This window comes from Phyllostomus discolor, chromosome 12 (assembly GCF_004126475.2).
Source record: "Phyllostomus discolor isolate MPI-MPIP mPhyDis1 chromosome 12, mPhyDis1.pri.v3, whole genome shotgun sequence".
In the NCBI taxonomy this organism is placed as follows: domain Eukaryota; kingdom Metazoa; phylum Chordata; class Mammalia; order Chiroptera; family Phyllostomidae; genus Phyllostomus; species Phyllostomus discolor.
In genome coordinates this window covers 43,901,086-43,928,449 of record NC_040914.2, presented here as the reverse complement: position 1 = coordinate 43,928,449, position 27,364 = coordinate 43,901,086, and the positions used below count along the sequence as shown (strand labels likewise).

General features: G+C 54.4%; 1 protein-coding gene across 2 annotated transcripts in view; it reads right to left on the bottom strand.

Annotated features, from left to right (window-relative positions):
* ADAMTSL3 (ADAMTS like 3) overlaps positions 1-27,364 on the bottom strand; it is a 137,785-nt gene that overhangs the window by 12,192 nt on the left and 98,229 nt on the right. For both annotated transcript variants that reach the window (XM_036013173.1, XM_036013174.1), the window contains exons 16-22: positions 25,835-25,964; positions 20,441-20,633; positions 20,168-20,347; positions 16,956-17,109; positions 13,634-14,708; positions 9,157-9,284; positions 7,021-7,149 (exon numbers count right to left, since the gene is read on the bottom strand). In XM_036013173.1, coding sequence (XP_035869066.1) covers positions 7,021-7,149; positions 9,157-9,284; positions 13,634-14,708; positions 16,956-17,109; positions 20,168-20,347; positions 20,441-20,633; positions 25,835-25,964 — 1,989 coding nt within the window. The remainder of the gene's footprint in view (positions 1-7,020; positions 7,150-9,156; positions 9,285-13,633; positions 14,709-16,955; positions 17,110-20,167; positions 20,348-20,440; positions 20,634-25,834; positions 25,965-27,364) is intronic.

The window sequence follows — 27,364 nt, the reverse complement described above, 5'->3', positions numbered from 1 at the left end:
ACAGAAGGGAGCATGAGGAACTGAAAGAATGTCTTCCCCCAAAACGTGAGGAGAGGAAGGGGAGGAAGGTGGAGGGTAAGGAGAGCAGGGAGCAGGCGATGCAATAAAAGGAGATACGCTGGATGCCTTGATCCCTGACCCCTGAATCTTCGGTCTTGCTCTAAAAGTCTGCCCCGGGCCCCGGCCAGGTAGTTCAGCTGGTTAGAGCATCATCTCAATAGGTCAAGGTGGCGGGTTCAATCCCCGGTCAGGGCGCATACAAGAATCAACCAATGAGTGCATCAATAAGTGGAACAACAAATCGATGTTTCTCTCTTTCTCCTTTCCTCTCTGTAAAAACCAATCAATAAAAAAAAAATTTAATTCATAAAAAATTTGCCAAATGCTTGGTCATAATGGATGTCTTGCTATGAGTAGACACTAGTGCAGAACGTGAGTTTTGCCTCTTGCTTGATGGAGGGCAAAAGAGAGACAGAGCCAGAGGCGGAGGGCCTGGGTGGGGTCAGCCAGCCAGAACGGGCACCGGTGGGCACCCGCAGGCTTTGCAGGCTCCAAACTGGGGAATTGCAGGGGTCAGAGACAATCGCACTAGAACCTGACCCTGAGAATGGCCAGGCTGGGCCACTGGGCTCAGACAGACAGTCAGAGTCCTCCTGTACAAGGAACGGCAGTGCACAAAACAAAACCTGGAGACTTTTCAGACGCACACAGAGAGGCCAAGGTCTCCCAGGCCGTGGAAAGAAGCATCTAGAAGCACCGTGACCAGGTGACCATCCCCAAAGCATCGAAGGGCCCAGGGGAAATCCAGACGGGACCCTTCAGACCGCTGCTCTCCCCACTCTTCCCAAACTGCAAGTGTCTGCTCTGTGGAAACAGCTAGAAGACGTCAGAGAGCATTTCCCCGTATTTATCTAACCTCAGAGACAGGCTGTTTCCCCCAGGACACACGGCGCTGAAGTATCCAACACGCTGTCTTTCCACACTGCGGAGATTATTCTTGGAAGGCAACCGCAGTGGGAAAAACAAAGTTCGGATCTGGAGGGACGAGGAAGCAGGTATCGCAAAACGTCTGCCCCTCCGGGGTGTCTTTGAAACAGTCACTGTTGCCCTGGCTGGCGTGGCTCAGTGCATTGAGCGCGGGCTGCGAACCAAAGTGTCGCAGGTTCGATTCCCAGTCAGGGCACATGCCTGCATGACCCCCAGCAACCACACATTGATGTTTCTCTCTCTCTCTCTTTCTCCCTCCCTTCCCTCTCTAAAAATAAATAAATAAAATCTTAAACACACACACACACACACACACACACAAAACAGTCACTGTTTAGAAACAGATCTCCTTCACTTCCGAAATGCCTGTGAGCCGTTCCTCACTGTCAAACCCCTGGCCTGTTCGGACGGCTCTACGATGCTGGATTTCCATCGCCACGTGCCACGTGGACCCTCCCTGCGTGCTCTTCTCAGTTGGTCGGTTTGCTCCAGCCATGACCTGAGTCCTGGGACAGTCTGTATTTCTTCCCACCGTAGGACAACTCCCAGTGCCAGTCCCCACTAGTTCCCTGCGGGACCTGTGAGGGAGTGGTGCTGCCCACTGATAAAGTCAGAGGCGGACCACACGGTGTGGGCGAACCACGAGAAAGGGAGCCACTATCAGCAGACAAGACGAAGAAACCAGAGTGCGCAGTCTCAGGGTCTCGGAAAAGGTCTCCACTGCCCACCCAAAGAGCGCACCCCCCGCCCAGCCGGCTCCGCCTGCCCCACGCGGGACCTGGGGTGGGGGACTCTGCTCTTCTGAGAGAATCCCATACCCCCTTGTTCTCTCTGGGCATCGAGCACCATCCATCCAGGGGCGGCCGTGTCCAGAACTCCTCCCAAACGTAAGGCCGTGGCTCCTACCGTCCACAAAACCCTCTCGGAGAGCTGCTGGAGTTCCTTCCGATCTCCAGCAGACGGATGTCACCCGGCCGGCCTCAGCAGCCTGATCTGAGGACTTGGAAACAATCACAGCGTCTCTCCCCAACTCTGTAACTAAGCATCTTTCCTCCAAGGTTTTCAGAACAGGTTTCCTCTCGCTGACAAGTCCTCTCCCTGGGGTGGCCACCCCTGGCTTCTCGGGAGCCCGGGCTCCTGCTCTGCTCGGGACGGGGCAGCCCTCCGCAGCTCCGCCGGCCGGGCTTCGGGAGCCCTACCCGGCCCGCTGCTGGGCCGCCGCCCTCCGGGGGCCCCATCACAGGCCAGGAAGGGGCCATGATCACCAATGCACATTTTAGTTCCAAACCCCAACCCCCCAGTCTTCCCGGGAGAGCAAGACTCAAAGTCAAAGCCGGCGCAGGTCACGCAGAGAGACCGGCGTGGCATGAACGGCGGAGTCCAGTGCAGAGAATTCCTGGTCGGCGGCCCAAACAGGGACGACCCCCCGACCTTCCGGGGGCCCTTCAGCCACACAGCCATTCCAGGCCTCTATCTAAACACATCGGAGCCCTGGCGGGCGTAGCTCAGTGGATGGAGCTCAGGCTGAGAACCAAAGTGTCGCAGGTTCGATTCCCAGTCAGGGCACATGCCTGGGTTGCAGGCTACAGCCCCAGCAACCGCACATTGATGTTTATCTCTCTCTCTCTTTCTCCCTCCCTTCCCTCTCTAAAAATAAATAAATAAAATCTTTAAAAAACACACACACACATCAGGATGTGGACGGACAGACAGTTCTGCACACAAGAAAAACCAGCCTGGGCCCGGCGACGGCGAACCGAACGCACGGACGGAATCTGCAAGCACCTGTGACGGCCCCTCCGACGGAGCCAGGGCCAGGGCAGGCGGTCGCTGAGGAGGCTCCCGCACGGCACGCAGAAGCAGGAGAAAAGCAACCAGGGTGGCGGGGGCACGGGTAGTAGTAGCCTTTTGGAGTGGGGGAAGAGGTGTTCAATGTCCTTAAGACATAACTGTAGCTATTTCAAAAATGTTCTATGGCTTACGAAAGAGATCAACAGAGTAAAGGGGATAAATGTCAAAAACCACAGATCGAGAAAATAAGTGGGTTTTCCCTTAGAACACAGTGGATGCAGCAACACGTTCCGTTCATAAACCTGTGGTAAGAAGATCATTCTCACATTTTCTTTCCTTCTTTCCTTTTTTTTGGAAATCATTACCCAATGATTAGAGAGAGAGAGAAAGATCCTTGATGAGATAGAAACATCAATCAGTTGCTTCCCTTACACACCCTGACTGGGAATCGAACCTGCAACCTTTTGGTGTATGGGCCGACGCCCCACCAGCTGAGCCACCCGGCCAGGAGAGGTTTTCTTTTTAAGCATTCTGAAAACTGTATGTGAAATTTTGTGGATAAATGTGTTTTTCTGGAGACATAGGCCTTTTTTTTTTGGCGGGGCAGCCAAAGGGATTTGTGACAAGGATGTTAAATCACTAACCAGTAAATTCCACCCTATATAGCATAAACCGACGTTCACCGGACGGGGGAAAACAACTGCCAGAGAGATGAGGCTACGGTGAGGAATCCAACCCCGTTCCCCCGCTGCACCACAAGAATGTCCTCCAAATCCTCCCCCGCAAGGGAAGTTATTAAACGCAGTACAGGGAGGTAATAATTCAGCCTGACACGAGAAAAACACTTTAGAGCAAAAACAGAGATCAGCTGTACCTTCAGTGAGCTTAAGAACAAGAAACACAAGGAGTGCAGAACACGCAGAACGCACAGAACACACACACACACACACACACACACACACACGCTCTTCCTGGGCATCAGTGAACAAAATGTGTTGCTCTTTACTGGTCCTTTTCCTCAGATGGAACTTCCCTTTCTCACCAGAAGGTGGCAGAGAGGGTGCAGTTAAAACTTTTTTCCCCTGGCTGGCGTAGCTCAGTGGATTGAGCGCGGGCTGCGAACCAAAGTGTCGCAGGTTCGATTCCCAGCCAGGGCACATGCCTGGGTTGCAGGCCATGGCCCCCAGCAACCGCACATTGATGTTTCTCTCTCTCTCTCTCTTTCTCCCTCCCTTCCCTGTCTAAAAATAAATAAATAAAATCTTAAAAAAAACACACAAAAACCCCACTTTTTTCCCTCCCGTCTTTAGAAGAAACTGTTTTTTAAAAAGAGCAGAACAAATAACTCTTGCCACTTAGAACTGTTTACCTTTAGAAATATAGGTTTGTGGGTCTGACTATTGAACATAGTTATTGGAAATGCCATCGCCAAGCCCTGGCTTACTGTGGCTCCGTGGACTGAGTGCTGGCCTGCAAACCTAAAGGTCACCAGTTCAAACCCCAGTCAGGGCACATGCCTGGGTTGTGCGCCAGGTTCCCACTAGGGGGCGCGTGAGAGACAACCACCCGATGTTATCTCTTGCACATCGATGTTTCTCTCCCTCTCTTTCTCCCTCCCTTCTCCTCTCTCTAAACAGAAATAAAAATCTTTTAAAAAACAAAAAGAATACCATCTCCGAGTGGGTAGAGACCATCGCTCTGCGTGTCTGGGCCGCACAGGTGAAACCAAACACAGGTGACTGCAGCAGACACTATGACCCCGTGTGAAAGGCACGACCGGATGAACTCATCGTAAGTAGCAGTGAAAAATGTCTGAAGGGCGGCTGAAGAATTACAGCGACGTGTGTACGTACTACTGACTTCCTGACATCGCCTCCATGTGCAGCATGGAGCTGTGACTCCACACGGCAGCATTCGAGTCTGCGGATGGGACGGTGCCCTCATCTGTGGGATGAAAAGTCCTCTCCTCGAGGAACACAGCACACTTCCGACTTCGGGGGTGGGGGCGGGGGGCGTCCTAGGCAAGCTAGCGACGGACCTGTCTGGAAAACACACGTTTCCTGTCCCTTCATCGACGTCCTCGCCTGTCTTCAAGACGACGCCTCTCTGCAAACAGCTGACTTAGTTAGCTCCAGCTTCTGCCCCCCAGGAAAGACAGTGAGGTCACTGCGGGTTTACTGAAAACGGCACAGCACGCGAAACAAGGCAGGTTTATTTTTAAAAGGGAAGGACGCCCGATGTGTGTCTGAGGTCCGGTGTACAGGAGATGCTTGCCAGGTCGGTGCGGGGGGACGGAGCAGGGCGGGGAGGGGCGGGGGGAGGCCAAACAGGACCATTTCTAGTAAGAGCTGAGCAGGGAGGAGGGAGGGAGGTGGAGCTTCAGGGCGGAAGGCCGTGGGGCTTGGGGGGACAGGACAGAGACGGGCCACAGGCTGACGCCGGAAGCTTCGCTCCCAAAACCAACTTCCACTCAACCCACCCTGACGCACCACAGCAAACACTACACTGCCCGGCCCTCCCCGTGCGGGGCTCATCCCCCCTCGGAGAGCCCGATTTTCAACGGTCGTGAAAGTAAGACATTTAGAAATAACGCTGAGGTTTCTCTTCATAGAAGTCAGATCTGTTTTGCAGGGCCCTCTGCAGGTGGAGGGCCGAGGGAGCTCCAGGCGTGTGTGGCTTTGGCAGCGGAAAGTTCCGTTCTGCCCCCCTCCGCGCCGCGGCCAGAGAACGCTGGCCCCTTCGGCGGCGGTGGGTGGGGTGCGTCCTGCCAGAGAACTCGCATGCTTGTGGGTGGAGTCAGTTGGGAGGCGGCAGGGAATTTTTTTCCAGGCGTCCAAACACAGCAGGGACGTCCAAGGGGTGAAAAATAATACCTCGGGGGTTAGCAAATTTCCACTGTTTGTGGAGCCAAAGGAGCTGTTCTGGAAGCTGGGCCCGGAGCTGGCGCTGCAGGGCGGGGGCTGAGCCTGGAGCCTGGAGCCTGGATGGATGTGTCCTCGGAGCCTTTCCCCAGTGGGCCTTCACGGCCGGGCAACAGCAGCAGAGGCTCCCCCAGTTCGGGGCTCTCTGGGTCGCAGCCCCGGCAAGACTCACCCAAGCGGCTACCACTCCAGCTACCCCATTAACACACAGGCACCAAGGAAATAAGAATTGTGCAGAGAGTTAACTCAAGGACATATGCAAGGTCACCCTTAAAGAGTAGACCTCCTTCCTTGGCTTGCTGGTGTGGCTCAGTGGATTGAGCTCTGGCCTATGAACCGAAGGGCCGCTGGTTCAATTCCCAGTTGAGGCACATGCCTCGGTTGCAGGCCAGGTCCCCAGTAGGGGGCGCACAAGAGACAATGACACATTGATGTTTCTCCTTCTTTTTCTCTCTCCCTTCCCCTCTCTAAAAATAAAGAAACAAAATCTTAAAAAAAAAAAAAAGAGTGGATCCTCCCATCGTATGCTGCACATAGACCTCAGCCTGGGGTGGGCGTGGGTCCAGGTGAAGACTTGAGGATCTAGGGCCGAAAGGGCTGGAAAGGCCCGAGACGGAGGCAAGGCCCGACTGCAGGTGGTACTTCAATCAAGGACAGAGTGAGTCCGTCGGAGAGGAATTTTCCCTGCCATTGTGCACAGAGCAGAAAGGCGCACGGAGGTACAGACGGGTGAGGCTCCCAGGAGGACAGTCCAGGACACAGTGTCTGGCCCAGGGAGCCCTGACGCGGCCCACCACCCTGGTGCAGACTCCGTCCAGCTGGCAGACCCGAGAACCGCTGTCCAACAAGATGGGTGTACCGCTCGGGCCACGCCCTCACCCGCAGCCGCTGCCTGGAAGACGCACCGGAAGGCGCTGCAGCTGCAGCCTCCCCCCGCCCCCCGCCCCCGGCAGAAGTGTGAACACGACAGCGTGCGAGGCAGCCACAGTCCCCACCGGGGAGGAACAGAGCAGCGTTCTGTGGGCCCTGCCCAGGTGGCTCAGCAGGTCAGAGTGTCCCCCTGTTCTCACCAAAAGGTTGGGGTTTGATCCCCAGTCGGAGCACCTACGGGAGGCAACCCATTCATTTTTCTCCTTCTTTCCCCCATGCCCCTTCCTCCCTCTCTAAAATTAAAAATAAAAATTGTCTTACACACTGGTCTTGTGAGCTGGCGGGAGCTCACCCCTGAGAGACAGTCCCACTGTCATTGACCTCACGGGCAGAGCGGAGCGTTGAGACGGCCATGCCGGTCTCGGCGTCTCCCGGCAGCGACCCCACTCACCTCTCACGGGACAGTGGATGGTCACGTTTGCTCCCAGGGCCGCCCTCACGGTGCCCCCGACTGCGGCGGACAGAGGGCCGAGCTCCACGCTGGTGACGTTTCCTTCCCGGGACAAGATGGCGGGCGCCTCTTCATTGGAAGGGAAGAGAAAAACCAGGTCAGGGTCAAGGTCGGTGCTGGCCCCTAGGTGAACCGAGCTGCGCTTGGCAACCGGTGACGAGCTCTCTGAGAGCCGTGGACAGTCCTGGCTCTCTCTCTGCTCCTTGGTGGGAGGGACACGCACAGCCTGGGGGAGCTCAGGGGACAGACGGGCGGACGGATGGATGGACAGATGGATGGTTACGGTCAGAGAGACACCTATGAAGGTGCATTGACTGCAGCAACCATACAGGGGCTATGGGGGGGGGTCTGGTTTTAGGACCACATCCCTCTTCGGTACACGGGATACCCAGGAGGGTCTGGGAGTCAGGAAGGCCAAGGGCACAGGGGTGCAGGGCGGCCTCGGGGGAGCTCCAGGAGGACCTGGCCCGCCAGGACCTCTGACTCTCTCCCCAGAACAGCAAGCGGAGAAGGAGACCCTGCATCAAACTAGCGTGCCGAAAACGACACACACACCAGGCCTCAAAGAATCGGGGACTCAGTTCAAGGACTTGAATGCCCCCGGGGTTTTGAGAGCTATGTACTCTCCCCAGACTGACTCTTGAACTCACTCCGGAAAGACACGGGGTGCTGGAGCTGGCGGGGGGTGGGGGGGAGAATTGGAAAACACCCTCCAACCACTAAGCCCGCCGGGAGGCACTGTGGGTGTGGGCGGAGAAGGGTCTGGTTACCCAGGGCCCCTCAGCAGCCCAGCAGTTGCTAGAGCGCCCCTCCCCCATCCCGCCATCAGCACCAGGAAGGGCCACAAGTCCTGAACGTGTTTGCACACCCGCACACAGCGCGAGGGCGAGTAAGGACGGTTAGCTCCCTGGTAGGTTCCCGTGAATTCTGGGGAAGAGCATTCCAGAACAAGCACGGCTGGATGACCACCTGTTCCATTCTCCGCTGGGGGGCCAGGGGTGGTGGAAAGCTACCCTGAGATTTGAAAAGCTGGGAGCCGCTCTGGGGCCGGGAGAGGGCGGCAGGCAGCTCACAGCAGGTCCTCTGGCCCCCGTGGGACCCTGCACCGGCTCACCCAGGAATCTGGGTTGTTCTAGGGCTGACTTCAGGGGGGAATCTGTGAGTTGCAAGGGGGAACTTCTGTCCCTCACAGGGATTTTAGGGCCTTGGAATCGATGTTTGCTGGAGACGAGGGGGTGCTCAGAGGAGGGAGCCACCCAGCAGGACCTAGGCCTGAGGGCCCCACCTCCATCCAGAACGCAGGGGTGGGGGCTGAGAGTCAGGCCCCACAGATTCAACTGGCCCCGCCTCCTCCACCTGCAGACTACAGAGCCCAACACGGATGTGTCCAGGTGCGGGGTTCAAATCCCCGACCTCATCCCTCCACTCATCCCAGCCCCTCAGACAGGGCCACAGACACCAGAAACCACAGAGCAGGGAGTGGGCAGAGGTGCTCTTGCTTCATTTGCAACCCCAGAACACGAGCTGGCCACAAGGAGGCGCTGCCTGCAACCTTGCCACCTAAAAAAAAAGTTCCTTCCTACGGAAACCACACTGGACTATTCTAACGGCCTTGCTGGGAAGATACACACTGATGTACAGGTGCAACGCCCTGCACACGTGTGTGTGTGTAGGGGTTGGCGGCTGTGCCGCTGGGAGGCTTACAGCAATCTCAGAAGGAGAATTATTCTCTTTCCTTGACTGGTGGCTCCTTAAAAGGAAAAGCGCCACCCATGAAATGCTGCCTTGTTCTGGTTCATTCCCAACTCTTAGAGAGTTCTAGAAGAGCTGCTGTGTTCTCAGGGTGTCCGCCAGGCCAGCAGCACCGGCGCAACCTGGGACCACGTTAAAAATGGAAATTCTCAGACGCGCTCCCAAACCTCCCGGGCCAGAACCTCTGGGCGCCGGGGTCTAGACAGACACCTGTGCTTTAAACCACCGCCAACAGGGGGCGCTGCTGCTCACTGAACTTGGAGGACTTCTGCACAGCCCGGAACCCGGGCAGCCCAGGTTCCGACCGTGGGCGTAAGTAAGTACCTGCGAACAGCACCGGGGAACGCTCCGCGTCGGAACCCAGCCGATTGGCCACCGAGCACCCGTAGAGGCCTCCTTCCCTCTTCGTGGGGTTCCGTATCTGCAGTTTCCCGGGTTCGGACACGATTATTCTGCAGGGCAGTCAGAAAGAGGAGGCGGTCACGTGATGCGCTCCGTGGCGGAGGGAGCTGCCGGGCCCGGTATCCTCTCGCCGTGCACAGGAGAGGCGTGCACCGGGAGAGGCGTGCACCGGGAGAGGCGTGCACCAGGGGAGGCGTGCACCAGGTGAGGCTTTCCAGCTCGGACCCAACGCCCCGTCTACCCCTTTTGCTAAAAAGACGCGCCAGCCACCCGAGTCCTCCCTCAGTGGCGGCAGGCGTGAATTCTCCCGTTCGGATTTTCACGCTGGACGGGCAGTGGGTACCGTCTCCGTGTCCCGCGCAGGCAGCCATGCCGAGGCCGCGCTGGGCTGGGTGTCGCCTGCTCAGCACCAGGGCTGCCGCCGCCGTGTGGGAACGCCTCTAGGCTTCCCGGCTAGGGAGGGCCTAAACCTGGGGGTGCCACTCTGAGAATCAGAGCTGGTCGGAGCCTCCCATCGAGAGAGATGATTATTCAGGGACCCTGAAAGAGTGTGCGTTCTGCTTTAATTTTCTTTTATTTTTCTTTTCTCTTTTCTTTTCTTTTCCTTTCTTTCTCTCCTTTCTTCCTTTCCCTACCCTCCGTCCCTCCGTCCCTCCCTTCCTTTTCTTTCCTTCCTTCCTTCCTTCCCTTCTTTCTCTCCTTCCTCCTTTAATTTTCCTTCCCCCTCCCCTCCCCTCCCCTCCCCTTCCCTCTCTGAACAATTGGGAGTGGCGTCCAGGTCACCCGCCCAGACCCTCCTGTCTCCACTGGCCCATCCACCTGGCAGACCTGAGCAGACAGGGGGACTGCTCTGACCGCTAAAGACTGTACGTCGCTTCGTGACATGGGCCACCTTGTCATTTCCTGTCACTTCATGCTGCTTGCCCCGTGCTCCTGCCAGCACGAATGTCTAATGGTTTCCAGAACATTCCATAACCTTTCATCGCCCTGAGCTTTTGCATATGGTGTCGGCTGTGTTTGGAATGTCCTTCCTCCCTCCGGCAAACTCCGACCTCCTCGCTGTGCCCCGGATCAAATGCAATTTCCCCTAAAGCTTTTCCCCAATACTCCCCAAGTTATCTGCAGCTCCCTCGGGGCTCCTTCTGCTCCGGTTCATGTATTTATTTGATGAAAAATCAATTTCTTCCCACTAGATTGTGATCTTTTCCAGAGCAGGGACCCAAGTTTACTCACAGCTGTGCATTCTCACTGACTTTTATATAGCAAGTTGTCAAGAGCCTTGGATGAAAAAAAGCATGAATGATCAGAATAGATAAAAATAACGGCCTAGAGTCTGTGTAGCAGGAGGACTCAGCCCCCCCCCCCCCCCCCGGCCCTCCGGCAGCACACACGGAAAAAGACACAAAAGGAGGGAGAAATCAAAACAGCCGACTTTCCCAGGACGACGACAGGAGTGCGGCAGGCCCAGCTATGCCAGGGCCAGACCCCAGTTCACTGCCGAACCCCTGTGAGGGAGCAGGTGATTGAGCACAAACCTGTGGCCAGCCCGGGGCCACAGAAGGAGCCCGCGGAGTTCCTTAGGGACCTGACCTTGACCTCTGCCGTGTCCCTGCGCCGACTCCTAAGCTGAGAGCAGCAGCAGAGGCGGGTAAAGCCGCTGCATCTCGGCAGGAACCGAGGCAGCGGCACGGGCACAGCCCAGCAGTCCCTGTATTCTCGCCTTCCTCACCCTTGCAGGGGAAGAAGAAGAAAGAAAAAGAAAGAAGGAGAAAAGAAGGAGGAGGAGGAGGGAGAAGAAGAAGAAAGGAAGGAAGGAACGAAGGAAGGAAGAAAGAAGGAGGAGGAGAAGGAAGGAAGAAGAAGAAGAAGAAAAAAAAACCACAGCCCGCTTCCTGTAAGGATGTTCTTAATGAAGCAGTAAAACTCACTAATTTTACGACCCTGGACGACACATGGTTTTAATATTCCGTAGGTCCAAACGGAAAGGCTGCACGGTGTGCGGATGTCAGTGTGAGGGTTTGAGCTGCTCTCGCCCTGGAATGCCACCGTCCTTTCTTGAGAAAGATACACCGCGGTTACTTGGACCGGGGCGTCTGGCAAGCATTTCTGGAAACGAGCAGAAATGAGCCGGCCAACCCCGGGAACGCCACGGACAGGACTGGTGGCCAGGGACAGAATTGGAGCTTTTCAAGCGAGGATTAGAATTTCAGAACATTCCTATTCCCTCCTGTCAGCTCAGAGAGGTCCCCGAGGCTCACGGACTGTTCCGATGAGAGGGGTGGTGATGTCAGAGAAGATGCATGCTTTTAAAAGTTGTTTCTTAGGGCCTGTCAGTGTTTGGAAGGTCCAGTATTTTCCAAATGACCAACGTGTGTGGTTCTAAAATCTGTGTAGGCGAAAGAGCCATTCGGAGTGCGAGATACATGAATGGATCTCATTATACCAAAAATTACTGAAATTTCATTAATGTGACTTTAGACTCCACATTCCCACCAGCCTTGAAGGGTGAAACGCCACTTGCCTAGTTCCGTGCAGGATCACAGAAGGACATCCACAAGCATCTGAAAAGGCTATTAAATGATTCCTCCTTTTTGTCCAACTAACAACTCTGGATGAGGCCACATTTCCTCCAGAAGCTCCGGTTCAAAAAAAAAACATATCCCAGCAGATTTCGCGCACAAGCATGAGAATCCAGATGGATTGTATTAATCTGGACGTTAATTTGCAAAGATGGAAAACGGTGCCGTGGTTCCCCGTCCATTTTTTTGAGAACACTGCTTTTCAAAAATTATGTTATTTTCTATGAACGTGTCAGCAGCGGATTACGGTTGTTTCTAAGTGGATTAATAAACGGATGTTTTCAGCACTGCTTGGGTTTAATTTCTAATGCAATAAACAGCGATGGCTGTAACGTACACGCACAGCAGCTCACTGGGCTCCTCGATCGGTTAAAGGGGCCCTAAGACGGAACAGATTTGAGAACGGCCAAGGTTACGGATCGGGGAGGTTCTTCCCACTTCTGAAATGTCATTTTGCACCAGGGCAAACAATTTCAAAAATTAAGTCTGTTCTATCCTTTCATTCTAAGACATAGCCTATAGTAGGTTATTATAAAACACTGAATTACATCCAGCTTTCTCCTGGTGGACCCCACATTAGGCTGCATGCCCAAAAGTCATGATACAAAGTGAAAACTTGCATTTTTAATGTGCCTCGTGGTCCACAAAACAATTTAACATCTGGTATTTTGTTTGTATTTCTCAACAGCCTCCAGAAGCAGATAAGGTGCAGCCTGAACTCTTAAATGCGAATTTAAAACAAAATGTCTACAGCCTCATGTAGCAAGATTTAGAGACAGTAAAGAATGCAAAAGGAATTAATATTTCCGTTATTCCCTGTTACTTTATAGAAAATAGATGAATTGTGATATATTTGCACCGACAGGTCACACTAAAATAATGTAGGACTTTGTTATCTTGTGGTGAACCGCTCAAAAAACTTTGAACTGGGTTATCTTCTAGTTTTGGGTTTTATGACACTTGAAACTGCGTGGCACAGAAAACCACTTCAGATACCCAATCTTTCCACCAGGGCTTGTGTGTGTGTGTGTGTGTGTGTGTGTGTGTGTGTGATATCCAAACACTGCGGGTGGTGCTCAGAGATATGGTTCCTCCTTCTGATTGGCTGTGAGTTAGTCACGGGCTCCTGCTTCTCAGCGACATCACAGGAGACTGTGGGCCGGGCCCTGCCCACCTCTCGGGGCTGACGTCGGCTCGGATGAGCCCCCGTATGTCCCAAGATATGTCAGACCACTGGACAGTGACTTGCAATACAGGACGACTGCATGTGTGCCTACTTTTAAATCGGCCTTAGACTGCTTTTGTTTTTGATGGTAAGTGCTCTGCACAGAGAGAGGCTACCTACGTGCTCAAGCTCAGCCTCACGGACCCACTGTAGTGTCACGCCTACGTATGAGTGATGGGGAGTAACACCGTTGAATGTTACAAATTTGAAAGCATATGTGAAAAACACATCTTTACATTTTGGGGGGGATTCTTTCCTAAAGAATTCTGCTGGAAATACATTCTTTTTTTAAAGATTTTATTTATTTATCTGTTTTTAGAGAGAGGGGAAAGAGAGGGACAGAAACATCAATGTGTGGTTGCCTCTCACACGCCCCCTAGTGGGGACCTGGCCCTCAACCTAGGCATGTGCCCTGACTGGGAATCGAACTGGTGACCCTTTGGTTCACAGGCTGGGGCTCAATCCACTGAGCCACACCAGTGGATTGCTGGAAACACATTCTTAAGAGAAGGAATTGGAAAATATTTTCGAGAAAACTGGAATAGCCGTTCACAAGATCTTGCAAAAGGGAACACTGGACTCTCACCCTACTTACTTTTCTGAGGGCCGTAACAGTGCTCCATCTTTGGTCCACGTGTAGGTGACCTCACTGGGGGTGACGAGCTCGCACAGGATGTTGATGACCGCCGTCTTTTTCGTGATGTACACGGTATCCCCGATCCTCGAAGTTACCGTTTTATTAAAGGACACCAAGGTGGGCTGGCTTTGCCTGGCGAGAACTGGTCCCTTCGGCTTGAACGTCAGCTTGCCCGAGTTTTTCACACCCGAGCTTTGGGGTTCACGTCCTGTGTCCCCTCTGAGCTGAGCCTCGGGAGGCACCTCTTCCCGGGTGGCCCTCCAGGGCAGGTGCACCGGCGGCGGGGCCTTCGCCAGCTCGGCCACCAGCTGATATATCACCTGCGAGGCCACGTCGTCGCTGATCTCCCCCGTCTCCATGAGCTGACTCATGTTTCTTATCAGCTCGTCAAACTGGGCGGCGTCCATGCTGTAGGCCCCCTGTTTAACGGCCGCCTCGAACTGCTTCGTCTTCAACTCCCAGGAGCTGGCGCTTCCCGAAGAGCTGGGGCAGTGTCCCAGCAGGGCCCTGAGGAAGGGCTGGGGACCCAGCGGGCCCCCGTCCCGATGCAGCTCGTTTTTGTCGTTCCACATCTGCCTCATCTGATGCCACGTGACCCCCGACCCGTCGGCTTTGCCGTGGTCCATCCCCGGGAGTCCCCGGGCGCGGTCTCCGAGGGCCGGGGGCGCGATGAGCCGGTTGTCCGTTCCGATGAGCTTGAGGACGACGGTCTCCCGGGCGGAGCCCGCGATGCAGCGGTATAGGCCGATGTCGGGGGCCGCGAGGCTGTGGATCTTCAGGGAGCCCGACTTGGTGACGCCCAGGCGTTTGGAGTTCTGCAGACAGTGGCCGTCCTTCTCCCACTGGATCCGCGATTTCTGGAATCGCCGCACCGGGCACTTGATGATCACGGAGGTGTTGGGCAGCAGGTAGGCCCGGCTGCCGACCGTCAGGTTGATGCGCTTCTCTTCCCTCGTCTGGATGTAGACCTTCTGCACGCCCAGGATCTGAGGGCCCTGCTCGCCGGGTTTTGTCTTCACGTCTGCTTTCGTTTCTGCAGGGGCGGGTGGGGGAGGATGAAGGAAAAGAAGGAGACACCAACCAATATCTCAGTGCGAACAGTGATTCGATGGTAACCTCCCAAGGCCGATACAAGCCAAGGTGGGTCCGGCAGAAAGTGTCCCATGGGTCTGCGCACAAGGCGCCCGGGCGGTGTGACGAGGGCAGTGCCGGCGCCAAGTGTGGGAGCACGGTGGGAAGGTGGCGCAGACGCTGCTGGGGCCGCTGGGGTCGGGAGGATGGGAGGATGGGGGAATGGAAGCTCCTTGCTCGGCTGTACGATACGGTGGGGAGAGGAAGGGGATGGAGAAGCCACACCGCAGCCAGCAGGGGCCCCTGAGCCACGGCGGGGGCCTGAGGCCAGGCTGCAGCTGGAGGGGAGGCCCCGCTCAGGGCGCGCTGGCTGTGCTGGGAGCGTGCATTCCTGTCTCCTGTCTGCTTCCGTGACCTACGCGCTGGCAAGCTCGGGAGTGGGGTGGGGCAAAGAACAAATATTACTCTCTTTTTCTTGCTTTTTTTTTTTAAGACTTATCATTTTCCTCAGCTCTCTGCTGCATGCCAGAATAATTGACAATTTCATCTTGTACCACATTGCATGCCCTCGGAACCACAATGTGGTCCCACATGTTATTCTGTTATTTTAGAGGGAGCTGCCAGCATTACTTTAATTTCACTCTCCTCTCGGGCAGTTTATGGTCTAGCCACACTGCTATAAAATCATCCACAATTAATAAAAATTAGGTCGATACGCCGCTCGAAGCGTGACAGAGTGCCACGTGCCAGAGACAGGCCTGAACTCCGGGATCCTGTCGAACCTGGCTTCTCAAGGGCTTAGAAGCTCAAGATTTTAAACATTTGTTCTCAAAGACTTCCCAGGGGGAGGAGGGGGAGTTCATGTCGTCCACGAATCGGCGTGGAGAGGTAGCAGAGAGCGTGAGCTCAGGAATCAGACAGACTCGCGGTCAGCGGCTCGGGGGCCACTGGCAGCTGCGGGCCCTTGGCCGGGTCTCAGGCCTCCTCCGAATCTTGGGTTCCTTGTCCCCAAACAGGGATTCTACCTGTCTCGAAATGTCGTGGGGACTACATGAGTAGATGCACGAAAGGCACTCTCCATAGTAAGTGCTCATTACATGCTGTTGCTTTTTGAAACGTGATTGTGGTTCTTACTTTGCTTTGTGAGTTCCTCCAGGAATGTTGTTGGTAAACTCAGATCTCACATCTATATGTATTTTTTCCTAAGCAGCATTAAAATAATAGTTATTTTCTGATTTTTGTTTTTACTGTAAGCTCAGGAGGATACCTGGAGTAATTAATGTTACCTTACAGGCGACTAATCAGAGGGGGTGCAAAATAAAGCTACAAATACACCCAGAGGCTGTGCGAGTCCCGTGTGCCTGGTCCCCCGCTCCCGCTCCCCCTCCCATCACACTCTGCTGCCTCGTTTTCAGCTGCTGCAGGGACAGTGCACGACTCCTTTCTCATGGCCCCCTGCATAAAACATACATGTGCACACGTAAACGTATGTCCTCCCAAGTACACTGGAAATACAGACCAACGCTACATACATGTCAGCTTTGGGATATTTTTAAGCCCTACTGGGAACTCTCTAGGCCAAGCTGATATAAATCATAATTATAACTAATTATATAATTAATATATATGAATTATATATGTTATACATAATATATAATATATTATAATGTTAATTGTATTATATAATTAATTATATATTATTACCTTAGTAATTATAATTATAAAGAACTGAAGAGGTATCCAAATTGCCATTTTTGAAAACCATAGGTATTTCTGGTTTTAGATTAACCACAGGAAGAGATACTTGGAAAATGAAAAATGCTTCTCTCTCCCACTTTTATTGAATGAGTCTGAATCTATCGTTAGGGAAGAAGAAAAAGAAAAAAAAAGACCCAGAAAGTATGGTGGCTTCACTTCCACAAGGAACACTCGTGAATTCTAAGTGGAAGAAGCCACGGTCAAGTGCAGATGTAAGGAGGCAGCACTCCAGGGGAGGGAACCTAGAAGACACGATTGTTCTGGGGGCGGACAGTCCTCACAGCTGACTTTCGTTAGAGCTTGACCTTGGCCTTCGACATGACAGTGTCTGCGGCTTCAAACACCTCTGAGCTCTGGCTGGCTCGCGTGACCTACAGATCAGAACCGCTCCAGTGACAGTGGGAAAATGACGCCATTGGCAGAGAGACGCACGGGACGTTCGCACACTTACCGCTGCACGCGGGCATGTGGCACACTCTCACAAGGGGGGGCCCCGGGAGGTCGCGGCACGAGGACTCGCCGAGGGGGACGCGCCGGCCCTTGGCGGTCAGCCTCTGACACGCCCGCTCTCTGCGCTGGGTGCCCGCGCCGCAGCTGACGGAGCACTGCAACGAGAGTGGCGCGGCGGGATGAAGTGCAGTGTTTGCACGCGAACACGGCCGACGGCCAGAAGGAGCTTCGCGTGGGGGTGTGCCAGGACGCCAGCCACGGCCTGGGCTCCGTGGTCGTTGGAGACATGGAGAGCCCCCCCTCTCCTCTGCCCCCCTCCCTTGCTCCATGTCTTCCCTGCCCTCTACCTGAGACAGCAATTGACTCCCAGTAATCTACTGTCACCGCAGGTTTCTGACCTTATACCTGGGATCTAACTTATTTTTTAGCTATTTTTATATAGTAAGGTGACTTTGCTTTTTTTAAAAACAAAGATATGTACCCAAGACCAAGAATTCAAGAAACAGAAATGTGTAAAAGGGAAGGTTTTTTTTTTAAGATTTTATTTATTTATTTTTAGAGAGGGAAGGGAGGGAGAAAGAGAGAGAGAGAAACGTCAATGCTTGGTTGCTGGGGGCCGTGGCCTGCAACCCAGGCACGTGCCTTGACTGGGAATTGAACCTGCGATGCTTTGATTCTCGGCCTGTGCTCAATCCACTGAGCTATGCCAGACAGGGCTAAAAGGGAAGTTGTTTTTTAAAAAACGACCCAAAGTACTGTACACAGAGTAACATTACTATTTCATGCTCATTATGTGACATTGATATTTGATCATCATTGCATGGACATGCAATTTGAAATTTTCATTAGGTAATGAGACCTTTTATATTAGGTACATTGGCCATTTTATGAGGTATATTAGGAAAAAAGCTAATGTAAAATTAAAAGAGGGGTTGAATGTCTTATTTTTCCCCCCACCACAAGTGATTTGTTCTCAAAGAATCCTCTAAAATGAAGGAAGAAAATGAAAGAAACTAACAAGAGACTCGCTCGGGTCATTATTTTTAATGACACATTTTACCTTCCAAGAATATCTACTGACCCACCGCTGAGAAGGAAGAGGCAATAAGCGTGTTTCCATTCCCTCCCAGCTCTCCCCCCTCCCGCCTGCCCCGTTTTCATTACGCTGTTCAGACCGTGTGGAGATTTCCGGCATTTCGGGTCTGCTTGAAAGCGCAGTGGCTGGCTGGCTGCGGTGCGTCCTGCATCTGCCCGAATCACCCCTCTCCCACCCTTCCCTGCCAGTGGGTGCAGCCCCGGCCCTCCGGGCCCGTGGGGGTGCAGTCCAGAGCTAGACCTTTTTCAAGGCGGCCTCACAGAGCGACTTCCCCCTCTGCATTGGTTCCACCGGGAGAACCACCGAGACAGGAGGGGGCGGGCTTGAGGGTGCTCTCTCTCCCATTGAAGTGTCTGAGCCCTCGGTCCCCTGATACTGGATGCTGCGGGAACACGGGGCCAGAGAGGGAATGTTTGCTGCCTGGCTGCCTCTTCTGCTCAGAGGCCCGTGGGCTCTTTCTCCTACATTTTTTTTTTAATCCCTCACCCGAGGATATAGTTATTGGTTTTAGAGAGAAGAGAGGGGACGTGGGTGGGCAGTAAGAAGCAGGGAGGGGGAGAGAGACAGACAGACAGACAGACATATGGGTCAGTTGCCTCCCGTTTGTGCCCTGATGGGAATCGAACCCACAACAGCCATGTCAGTAGCACATATTTAAAAACACCAAGGAACACCATGAAGTCAGAACGATAAAGAGTCAGACGAAACGGTCACAAGCTGCCCCAGAGCCCGGGGCGGGGGGCGGGGGGGACAAACAGCCGGCGAGAGTTCTCGGACCACAGAAGGCCCCGGTCTGGGAGCAGTGCTCCCGCCTTAGAACTTGGGGAGCAGCGGAAGAAGGGGAAGCCCCTGTGTGCCTACAGGTTCGACCCAGGAAATCAGGGCAAAGGCCGGCAGCACTGGCGGAGCAAAGCCCGCATGTGCCGTGAGCAGAGCGAGTGCTGGGGAGAGGGGATGCCCGCAGCTGCCGGCCAGAGGCCCGGCCCCGTGGAAAACGGGAACTTTTGGTGTGGCTCTTCGGCCTGGCTGGGGCCAGGGCGAGTGGCCCATTTCAGTGTGAAATAGGGGACAGCCGCCCCCAAGTAGCCACCCTACGGCAGAGGGACTTGTCTGGCCGAAAGCTGCAGGGAGGGTGGCCAATTTGCTGTCCGAGTCTTTGCCAAAACAGAGCAACTCGGGCCCTGGCTGGCGTGGCTCAGTGGATTGAGTGCCGGCCTGTGAATCAAAGGGTCACCAGTTCGAATCCCAGTCAGGACCCATGCCTGGGTTATGGGACAGGTTTCCAGTAGGGGGTGCACAAGAGGCAACCACAGATTGATGTTTCTCTCCCTCTTTCTCCTTCCCTTCCCCTCTCTCTTAAATGACAGGAAATTTTAACTATACTGAACCCAGGGGGGACCCCAAACTGCTGGCACCCTGTGTGCCTGATGAATGTAAAGGTGGTTTTTGGTGTCCAAAACTGACGTGGGCTCAGCCCTCCCGCATGCGTGCACACCTGCTCCTCTCCGCAGGTGCAGGCTTCCCAGAGAGGGGGCCGGGCTGGGACGGGGAGGGCTCCCGACTGTGCCTGGCCGGCCCTCTTGGGGTGTGCCCAGCTTACTCTCGCCCCGAAGAACGGTTGTCTAGGGAACTGACGGGCCTCAGGTCCACCCGGCTCAGGTGGGTCACCTCCTTCATCTGTGCTTACTTCCTCCAGCAACACCTCACCCCCTGAAGGATTCTCCTGTCCTGGGTGAGCAGGCCTGTGCCTGTATAAGGACCACTACTGCGACACCATGTGTCACCGCCCCCACCCCCCCGGCTTTCCAAAGAGTCTGGGGAAGAAGAGCATGTATCTGCTCAGAGCTTGGAGGGACCCACCGGCAATCTCACGGCTTAAGGACACTGGGGGCCAGATGGGACCACCACGGGGATGCTCAGGAAGCGGCAATCACGCAATCACGCTGCGGGTCACCGGGAGTCAAAGCTGGGACATGCGACACCGCTTTAGGGAACGGAGACCACACCGCACACCGGTCTCAGCCCTCCTCCTGCGGAGGGAAGACTGGGCGGCCGGAACAACGGAGGGGCGAGGATGCAGGGAGCGCACGGCTGGGAAGGGAAGGAGCGGCCCTTACCTCGGACCAGTCTCCCACGGTCACGTGCGGCGGGCAGTCTGTCCTGGCGCAGGACTTGCGGGACGATGCCTTGGGCCCCTGGCACAACGCGTCTGGGAGGTTCAGAAAGCTGCCGTCCGTCAACAGCTGCCGGCAGGTGACCCTCCGGTTCTGGGTGCCCCCACCGCACGTCCGGGAGCACTGAGGACACGGGAGCAGGGGCGGGGTGGTCAAGGCCGGGCTCTGTCCCTGGTGGGGCGGGGGGGGGGGGGGGGGGGCCGCGGGCGGTCGTACCTGCTGCCACTCTTCGATGTGCCAGCCAGGCGGGCAGTCGAACTGGTTGCAGGCCTGCAAGGCGTGGGGCTTCTCGTCGCCGCAGCCCTCCGCAGGGGCGGGGGGCTCCCCGGGGTGCAGGCAGTGCACGTCCCGGGTCTGGATCCCAACACCGCAGGTGGCCGAGCAGGGTCCCCAAGCGCCCGTGTGCCACCTGCACGGAAGAACAAGGGGGGATGTGGGGCGGGCTGACGAGACCACGGTCAGCAGCCTACACACGGGCACCCCCAGGCTCTCCGGGGCCCCGGCTGCAGAACCCCCTGCTTGCAGAACCCGCAGCCTCGGCGTCTCCGGCGCCGTTTGCCGCTCAAACGCAGAGAGACCGTGCCCAGGGGCTGGAGACGTCAGGGGCGTGGTTCCAGACGCTGCCACCCACTGGGGGAGGTCCGGAGCGCAAGGAGGCCGGTTCCTCCGCCGGCTCACCTGCCACTGCACACACACACACACACACACACACACTCTCTCTCTCACACAGAATCACGCACACACACTCACACTCTCTCTCTCTCTCACACTCTCACACACACACACACAACTGATTCCCTTCCAGGAAGATCTTGGAAAAACCAGGTTTTTTCATGAAACATCTGTAAAAATGAAAAGCCAGGGCAGCTGCTTTTGGTCCGTATTTCCAAATTGCCTGCAAGGCAGAGAATCCCCGTTCACGCTGCCGCCAGCAGGGGGCGTGCCTGCCTCCGTCCACCCTCGCCCGCACCAGGTGAAACCACTGGAAAGACAGTCTCGGCCCGTCCGCTGGGTGAAAAGTTGTTCACTGTGGTTACTTTAATTTCTGGATGTTTCATTATTAGCGAACATGAATTTTTAACTCGTTCCTGGAGAGATACCACGAGGACACAATCATAAAATGCTTAAAATGTACCTTAACCTGGCTGGTGTGGCTCAGTGGATTGAGCATGGGCTAGGAACCAAATGGTCGCTGGTTCGATTCCCAGTCAGGGCACATGCCTGGGTGGGGGGCCAGGTCCCCAGTAGGGGGCGCATGAGAGGCAACCACACATTGACCTTTCTCTTTCTCTCTTTCTCCCTCCCTTCCCCTCTCTCTAAAAATAAATAAATAAAATCTTTTAAAAAATGTAGCTTAAAAAATATTTGTTCCAGCATCATTTGTATTAGCAGTAAATAAGTAAATAAATATTAAATTTTACAAAATGGGAGACAATCTTAATAAACATTGCCTATTGATACAGCACAATGCTAGCAGCCATTAAAATAATAAAATAGATGTATAGTTACTGACATGCAAGACATTCATAATATACTTTTATTAGGAAAAAGGCAGGCCGTATCATGTTAGGTACAATCCTACTCTTTTGTGCATTTATAAATGCACGTAGAAAAAAGTCTGGATAATTATACACCTAAACATTAACCGTGATGGTCTCTAATTTATAGGATTTTTATTTTCTCCATTCTTGCCTGTGATTTTTCATATAATAAGCACTCCTTGTCAGAAAAAAACAGCTTAGTTTTCTGTAAAAGACAATTGTATTAAAAGTGGTGTTGTTTTTCTCATTTCTAATTTCCTATGATAAATGTTTTATTGTTTAAACTGGAGGGAAAATTCCAGGCAGGTATGGTAGGACAGAAACTAAAGTTGTAACACACGAAGGCGGAAGCCCTCAGTGAAGACACAGTAATCACGCAAGCTCGGAGACAACAAGGAGCAAAAGTATCTACGAAGTGGGGGCTGAGGGCTATAAGAAAAATAGAAAGATGTAAAACAAACAAAAAATGTAAGCTGTACAATACTTCTGTAAGGCCCTGGAATACCGAGGATGCAAACTCTAATTAAAACACAGAGAATGTAATGATATGCTTGCAAACCTAGACAACATAGGTAAGTGTGTAGGAAACCAGGAAAAGCCCTTGTCAGGAAAGGGACTGGATGCCCGAGCTCCTGTGAATTTTCAAGGAGCAGGTGGACTCCCAGGCCATTTAAAAGGTTCCCAAGTCCCTTGGCAACACGGCATAGCGCTGGGCCCAGCAGTGAGCGGCACCAGGGGCTGGGAAGGAAACATTTTAACCAAGAACTGGGTCACGATGTCTTCCTGCTAACAATGAACTACCGAAGACAGAACTTTTTTTTTTTTTAATTCCAGAACTGGGTGGCGAATTGGTACGGAAAACACACCCAGCCCCCCTCTGGCTTCCCCACTTCCCTCCCTGGCGGCAAAAGCCCCCCCCCCCCTTAGACTAGTGGGCCCATTAAGTAAGCCCCCAGGTTTCTGCAGCTGTCGGCCCCCCCACTCTGGAGGAGGCCCACCCCACACATCACAGCAGACGCCCAGCAGTTCAGAGGGCAAACCTGGGGCGCGGCCCCCATGGAGCCAATGACCTCCTGACACCCCAGCTCGGAGAGGCTGGGCTCCCACATCAACCCGTCTGCCTCTGGGCAGACACAGATGCCCCGCCGAGTGTCCAACCCGGCCTCACAGTCAGTCTGCCCCTGGGGCAGTCTCTCACCGCTCTTGCCCTCGGAGCCCGTAAATATTTGCATGGAAAATATTGTGTAATCCCCAGTTCCTGTTACTCCTACGCTGCTGCTTTTTAGAGCCTGAACCATTTCTTGTCAACTTACCTTTATTTTGGCAGCAACCCTTTGTCTCGTCTGGGGATGGTGGTGTTTGGGCCCCCCCCCCACCAACATAACTCTCAAACCTTCAAAAACGTTTATTGAAGCTGTGACTTTGAAAAGAGGAACAGTATTTCCCTTCACAGAAAAACAGACTGGATTTTGCTAAGTGGCCAAGACTTACGGGGGGGCTGGGCTCCATTGTGTGGAGCCTGGGGGCTCTGTGGGCAAGACGCTGATGGGAAGGTGAGGAGTGAGAGTCGGCTCCTGCCCAGGCTGGGGCTGGGGACTGGGGGGCCAGGGGCAGGGCATCCCGCCCACGGCTGGCTCGCTGGCGCATGGGGGAACCAGCACACAGCCGGCGGAGGCAGCAGCCTGCTGCCACGGCTTCCAGACCTGGGAAGTCTCCCGATCTGCTGAGCAAAGGCAGGACGGCGTTGGTGCGGACCACACTCACCCCCCTGCCTTGACCCCCCCGAGCAGGCCGGGCCCAGGCTGCTGTCGGAAGAGGCCAGGCCAGCCCTGGGCACGCAGAGCTGCTCAGGAGGAGACACGAGAGGCTGAGAGCACGGAGACCGGGCGTGGTTCTGGAGACGCGAACGGAGGACGCCAGCGGGGAGCACTCTTTCACGAGGAAAGATGGGCGCCGAGGGGGCCTGGGGGACCCCGAAGTCTCCCATCTTCTGTCATGATTCAGACTAGGCCCAGAGAGAGCTGAGGGCGTGCCTGAAACTTCCGGACACAGGGGAACCTGGCCGGGGTCCCACCCCAGGTCCCCGGGGCACTTCCACGTCCCTTGGGACGATAGGGGTTCCCCTGCCTCGAGTGCCTCGGTGAAGACCCCATTTCCCATCCTGTTGGGCTTCTTTACGCGGCGAGAGGGAAGCCAGTGGTTACGTTTATGGGAGAGAATGAGCATATTCCACGGTCAGAGAAGGGCTCCCGGCTGCGGCTGCCCCACACCCGGGAGGCAGGACGGAGCGTGAGCACGGGGCACGGTGAAAATGACCGTGGCCACGGAGCACACTCCTTCCGCTGAGTGACCGTGTGGGTGGTAAGAGAGGCAGTGCCAGGAGGGGTGGTTCAAGAACCTAAAACCGGGGTCACAGACGACTTTCATGCTGTTCGGGGCTGAACGGCCCGCCCCCAAGGACGTTGAAGACCTAACCCCAGCACATGCAGACGAGACCGTCTTTGGAAAGAGGGTCTTTGCGGATGATCAAGCTAGGAGGAGTCAGCAGGGTGGGCTCTAAGCCAGCACGGGTGGCAACCTCAGGAGGTCAAAGGGGGAATTTGGGCGTGGAGACAGACAGAAGGAAGAAGGCAGGAAAACACCACCCCCAGGCAGAGGAATGCCAGAGGCTCGAAGAAGTGAGGTGCTGCCTCACAGCCCCCAGAAGGTGCCGACCCTGTGGACAGTGCCTTGGTTTCTGCCCCTCTAGTGTCCAGAACTCAGAGACAATCTGTTTCTGTTCAATCACAAGCCACTCAGCTTGTGATCCTTTGTTGCAGCAGCCCCAGGAAACCAGTGCTATGCCAAAGTCACAAATGGGGATTTGAATCCACGACGGAAGGGTTGCGTGTGGGAGGTTCACACGGTCACTCTGCACACGTGTCCACAGGTATCTGAGCGGCCCACAGTTCAGGCCACACGGGTGTGAATGAAGGCAGTGGCCGCTAAGAATGTGCAGGAGAGATTTATAAAATATTGGGCAGTGCCCTGGCTGGTGTGACTCAGTGGACTGAGCGCTGGCTTTTTGAACCAAACGTCGCAGGTTTGATTCCCAGTCAGGGCACATGCCTGGGTTGTGGGCCAGGCCCCCAGTAGGGGGCGTGCAAGAGGCAATCACACATTGACCTTTCTCTCCCTCTCTTTCTCCCTCCCTTCCCCTCTCTGTAAAAATAAATAGATAAAATCTTAAAAATACATATTGGGCCGTACACTGTCAAGAACATTGTGCCTGTGTTACCGGAGGAGAACTGAAACCAGAAAAAGCCTCTTCATGGGACGCCAGTCTGGTTGCAGAAGACTGACTGAGGCCATAAAGGCAAAGGGGACAAGGGCAGGGAAGCTTGGGGCTGGGTTCCGGGGGGTCTTGAGTGAGAAGCCTTGAGCTGCGGCCCCCATAGCCAGCAACACCCCGGGACAGAGAAACTGGGGGGAACTTTCTGATGAAACTCCCTCCTGACGAAATTCCCCAGGATCTTCGGACTCCAGCAGGGAAGCCGACGAACCTTTAAGTTCAACCTCTCCTACCAAGGAGACCCAAAGAAGCCCTCCGCACCTAGTCCTTGAGGTCTGCACCTCGCTGCACCCACCCCCTGACACCCAGCGCAGTAACCCACGGGGTCAGCTCTCTCGAACAGACGGGAGATCCCTCGGCCCCCGAACACACACGCCTAGGCCCCCTTGGGTGCTGGTGCTCACGCTGCTCAACCCCGAGCTCTGCCGTGTGGCCTTCGGCCGAGAAGCGCCCTCGACCAGACAGGTGGGGAAAGAGAACAAGCCCGTTGGCCTCTCGGTTTTACCAGCAGCAGGCCCTGCGTGTTCATGCGTGTTTAGTGTAGGTGGAAGCGAGGCCTCCTGCTAACAGCTGGGCAGCATCTGCGCGGCGGAGCAAGAACCTGGCTGCAGCCGAAGGGGAGCAGGGAGGGTGCAGCCCGGTGAGGCCGGGCTGAGCGGCCCCGTGAACCCAGTCCCCGAGCACAGGTGCGCTGCCTTTCGGACACGGCGTGCCCCGGGGGCACGAGACCGCACCTACCTGGGTGGGCAGGGCTCCGTGTTGCAAGCCTGGCTCATGGCCGGGGGCCGGTGGAGCGTGTCGCACAGGGTGTCATTGACCGTCTGCTGGGTCTGGATGTGCAAGCACACGGCGATGGCTTCCTGACGGCCTGGGGGTCGGAAGGAGGGAAAAATGAAAATGAGTTTGATGGGAAAGAAAGAGAGAGAGAGAGAGCGAGAAGGGGAGAGAGAGAGGGAGAGAGGCAGAGAGAAAGAAGAAAGAAAGAAAGAAAGAAAGAAGAAAGAAGAAAGAAAGAGAAGAAGAAGAAAGAAGAAAAGAAAGAAAGAAAGAAAGAAAGAAAGAAGAAAGAAAGAAAGAGAGAAAGAAAGAGAGAAAGAAAGAGAGGGAGAGAGGGAGAGAAAGAGAAAGAAAGAAAGAAGGAAAGAAAAGAAAGAAAGAAAACCGAGTGTCAGGATGTCTGGCTCTTCAGCCACAGCCCTTTGGACACTATCGCGTGGTTGAAGGCTGCATTTCAGGGGACACGTGGGAGCAAATCATGCATTTTCTGCAGTCCCCCATCTTCGACATTCTCTCGGTCACCTTCCTCTCCCCAAAGACAGTGCCCTTGAAACATTAAGGAGCATCCCCGACTCCCTATCCGACCTTCCAGCTTGTCTACATGCCACGTGGACTCAAAGCCAGCAGGTCCCTCAAAGGGGCTCCTTGAAAAAATACACGTGAGTTTCCCTAAGAGGACCTTTCAGGTCAGCTGCTAAATGGTGCCATTCTCTCTGCGTCGTTGCACAGGCGCTCAATTTGACCTATAACCTCTGTGAAAATTTCCACCGAGGTCTGAGCTCCAGGGCACTGTCATTCTCTGTAGGTCTGTGCTCGGCCTCCCAGTGGGGAAGTGCTCGGGAGTGTGCAAGGTGCTTTTAGGTGTATTGTTGGAACTTGCTGTAATCTCATGAGGCCAAAAGAACAGTGTCGGTGTCGCCATGTTGTTTATTCAATAGTAAGGAAACTGACGTTCAGAAAAGCAAACAAAAAGTGGTAGATTAGAAACTAAAACTTAGATCTCCTGCCTCCCCATCCAGCAGCCTTTCTTTCGGTCTCCAGGGACCGCAGAACACAGTGCCCCCAGCTGGCTCCCCAAAGCAGTGAGCTCCCCCTGTTCGCCTGTAAACTGTCACTGAGGTTCCCGTGTCCTGTGAGGCCACACCTGTCTGCCTGACCCCGAAGACCCCGTCTCCACCTCTGTTCTGGCGATATGAGCGATTCTTGGGGAATCAGAACTGAGCAAAACACAAATCTAACTACTGGTGAAGAAAATCAAGTAAAAATTGTAACAGCAGCAACTAACTACGCTAGTGGAAATATGCAAATGTATCCATTTGCACGTGAGAACTCGCGTTCCATTATGTTACAATGTTGTGGTCCTTTTTCCAAACGCCATGTTTCGATCCAACCATTTTACAGTATTTTATAGGATGCAGGATGGGCCAAAGTATATAGGAAATACATATTTGTGATGCTTCGTTCTTTTGACTAAATTTTCTCCTGCTTTCT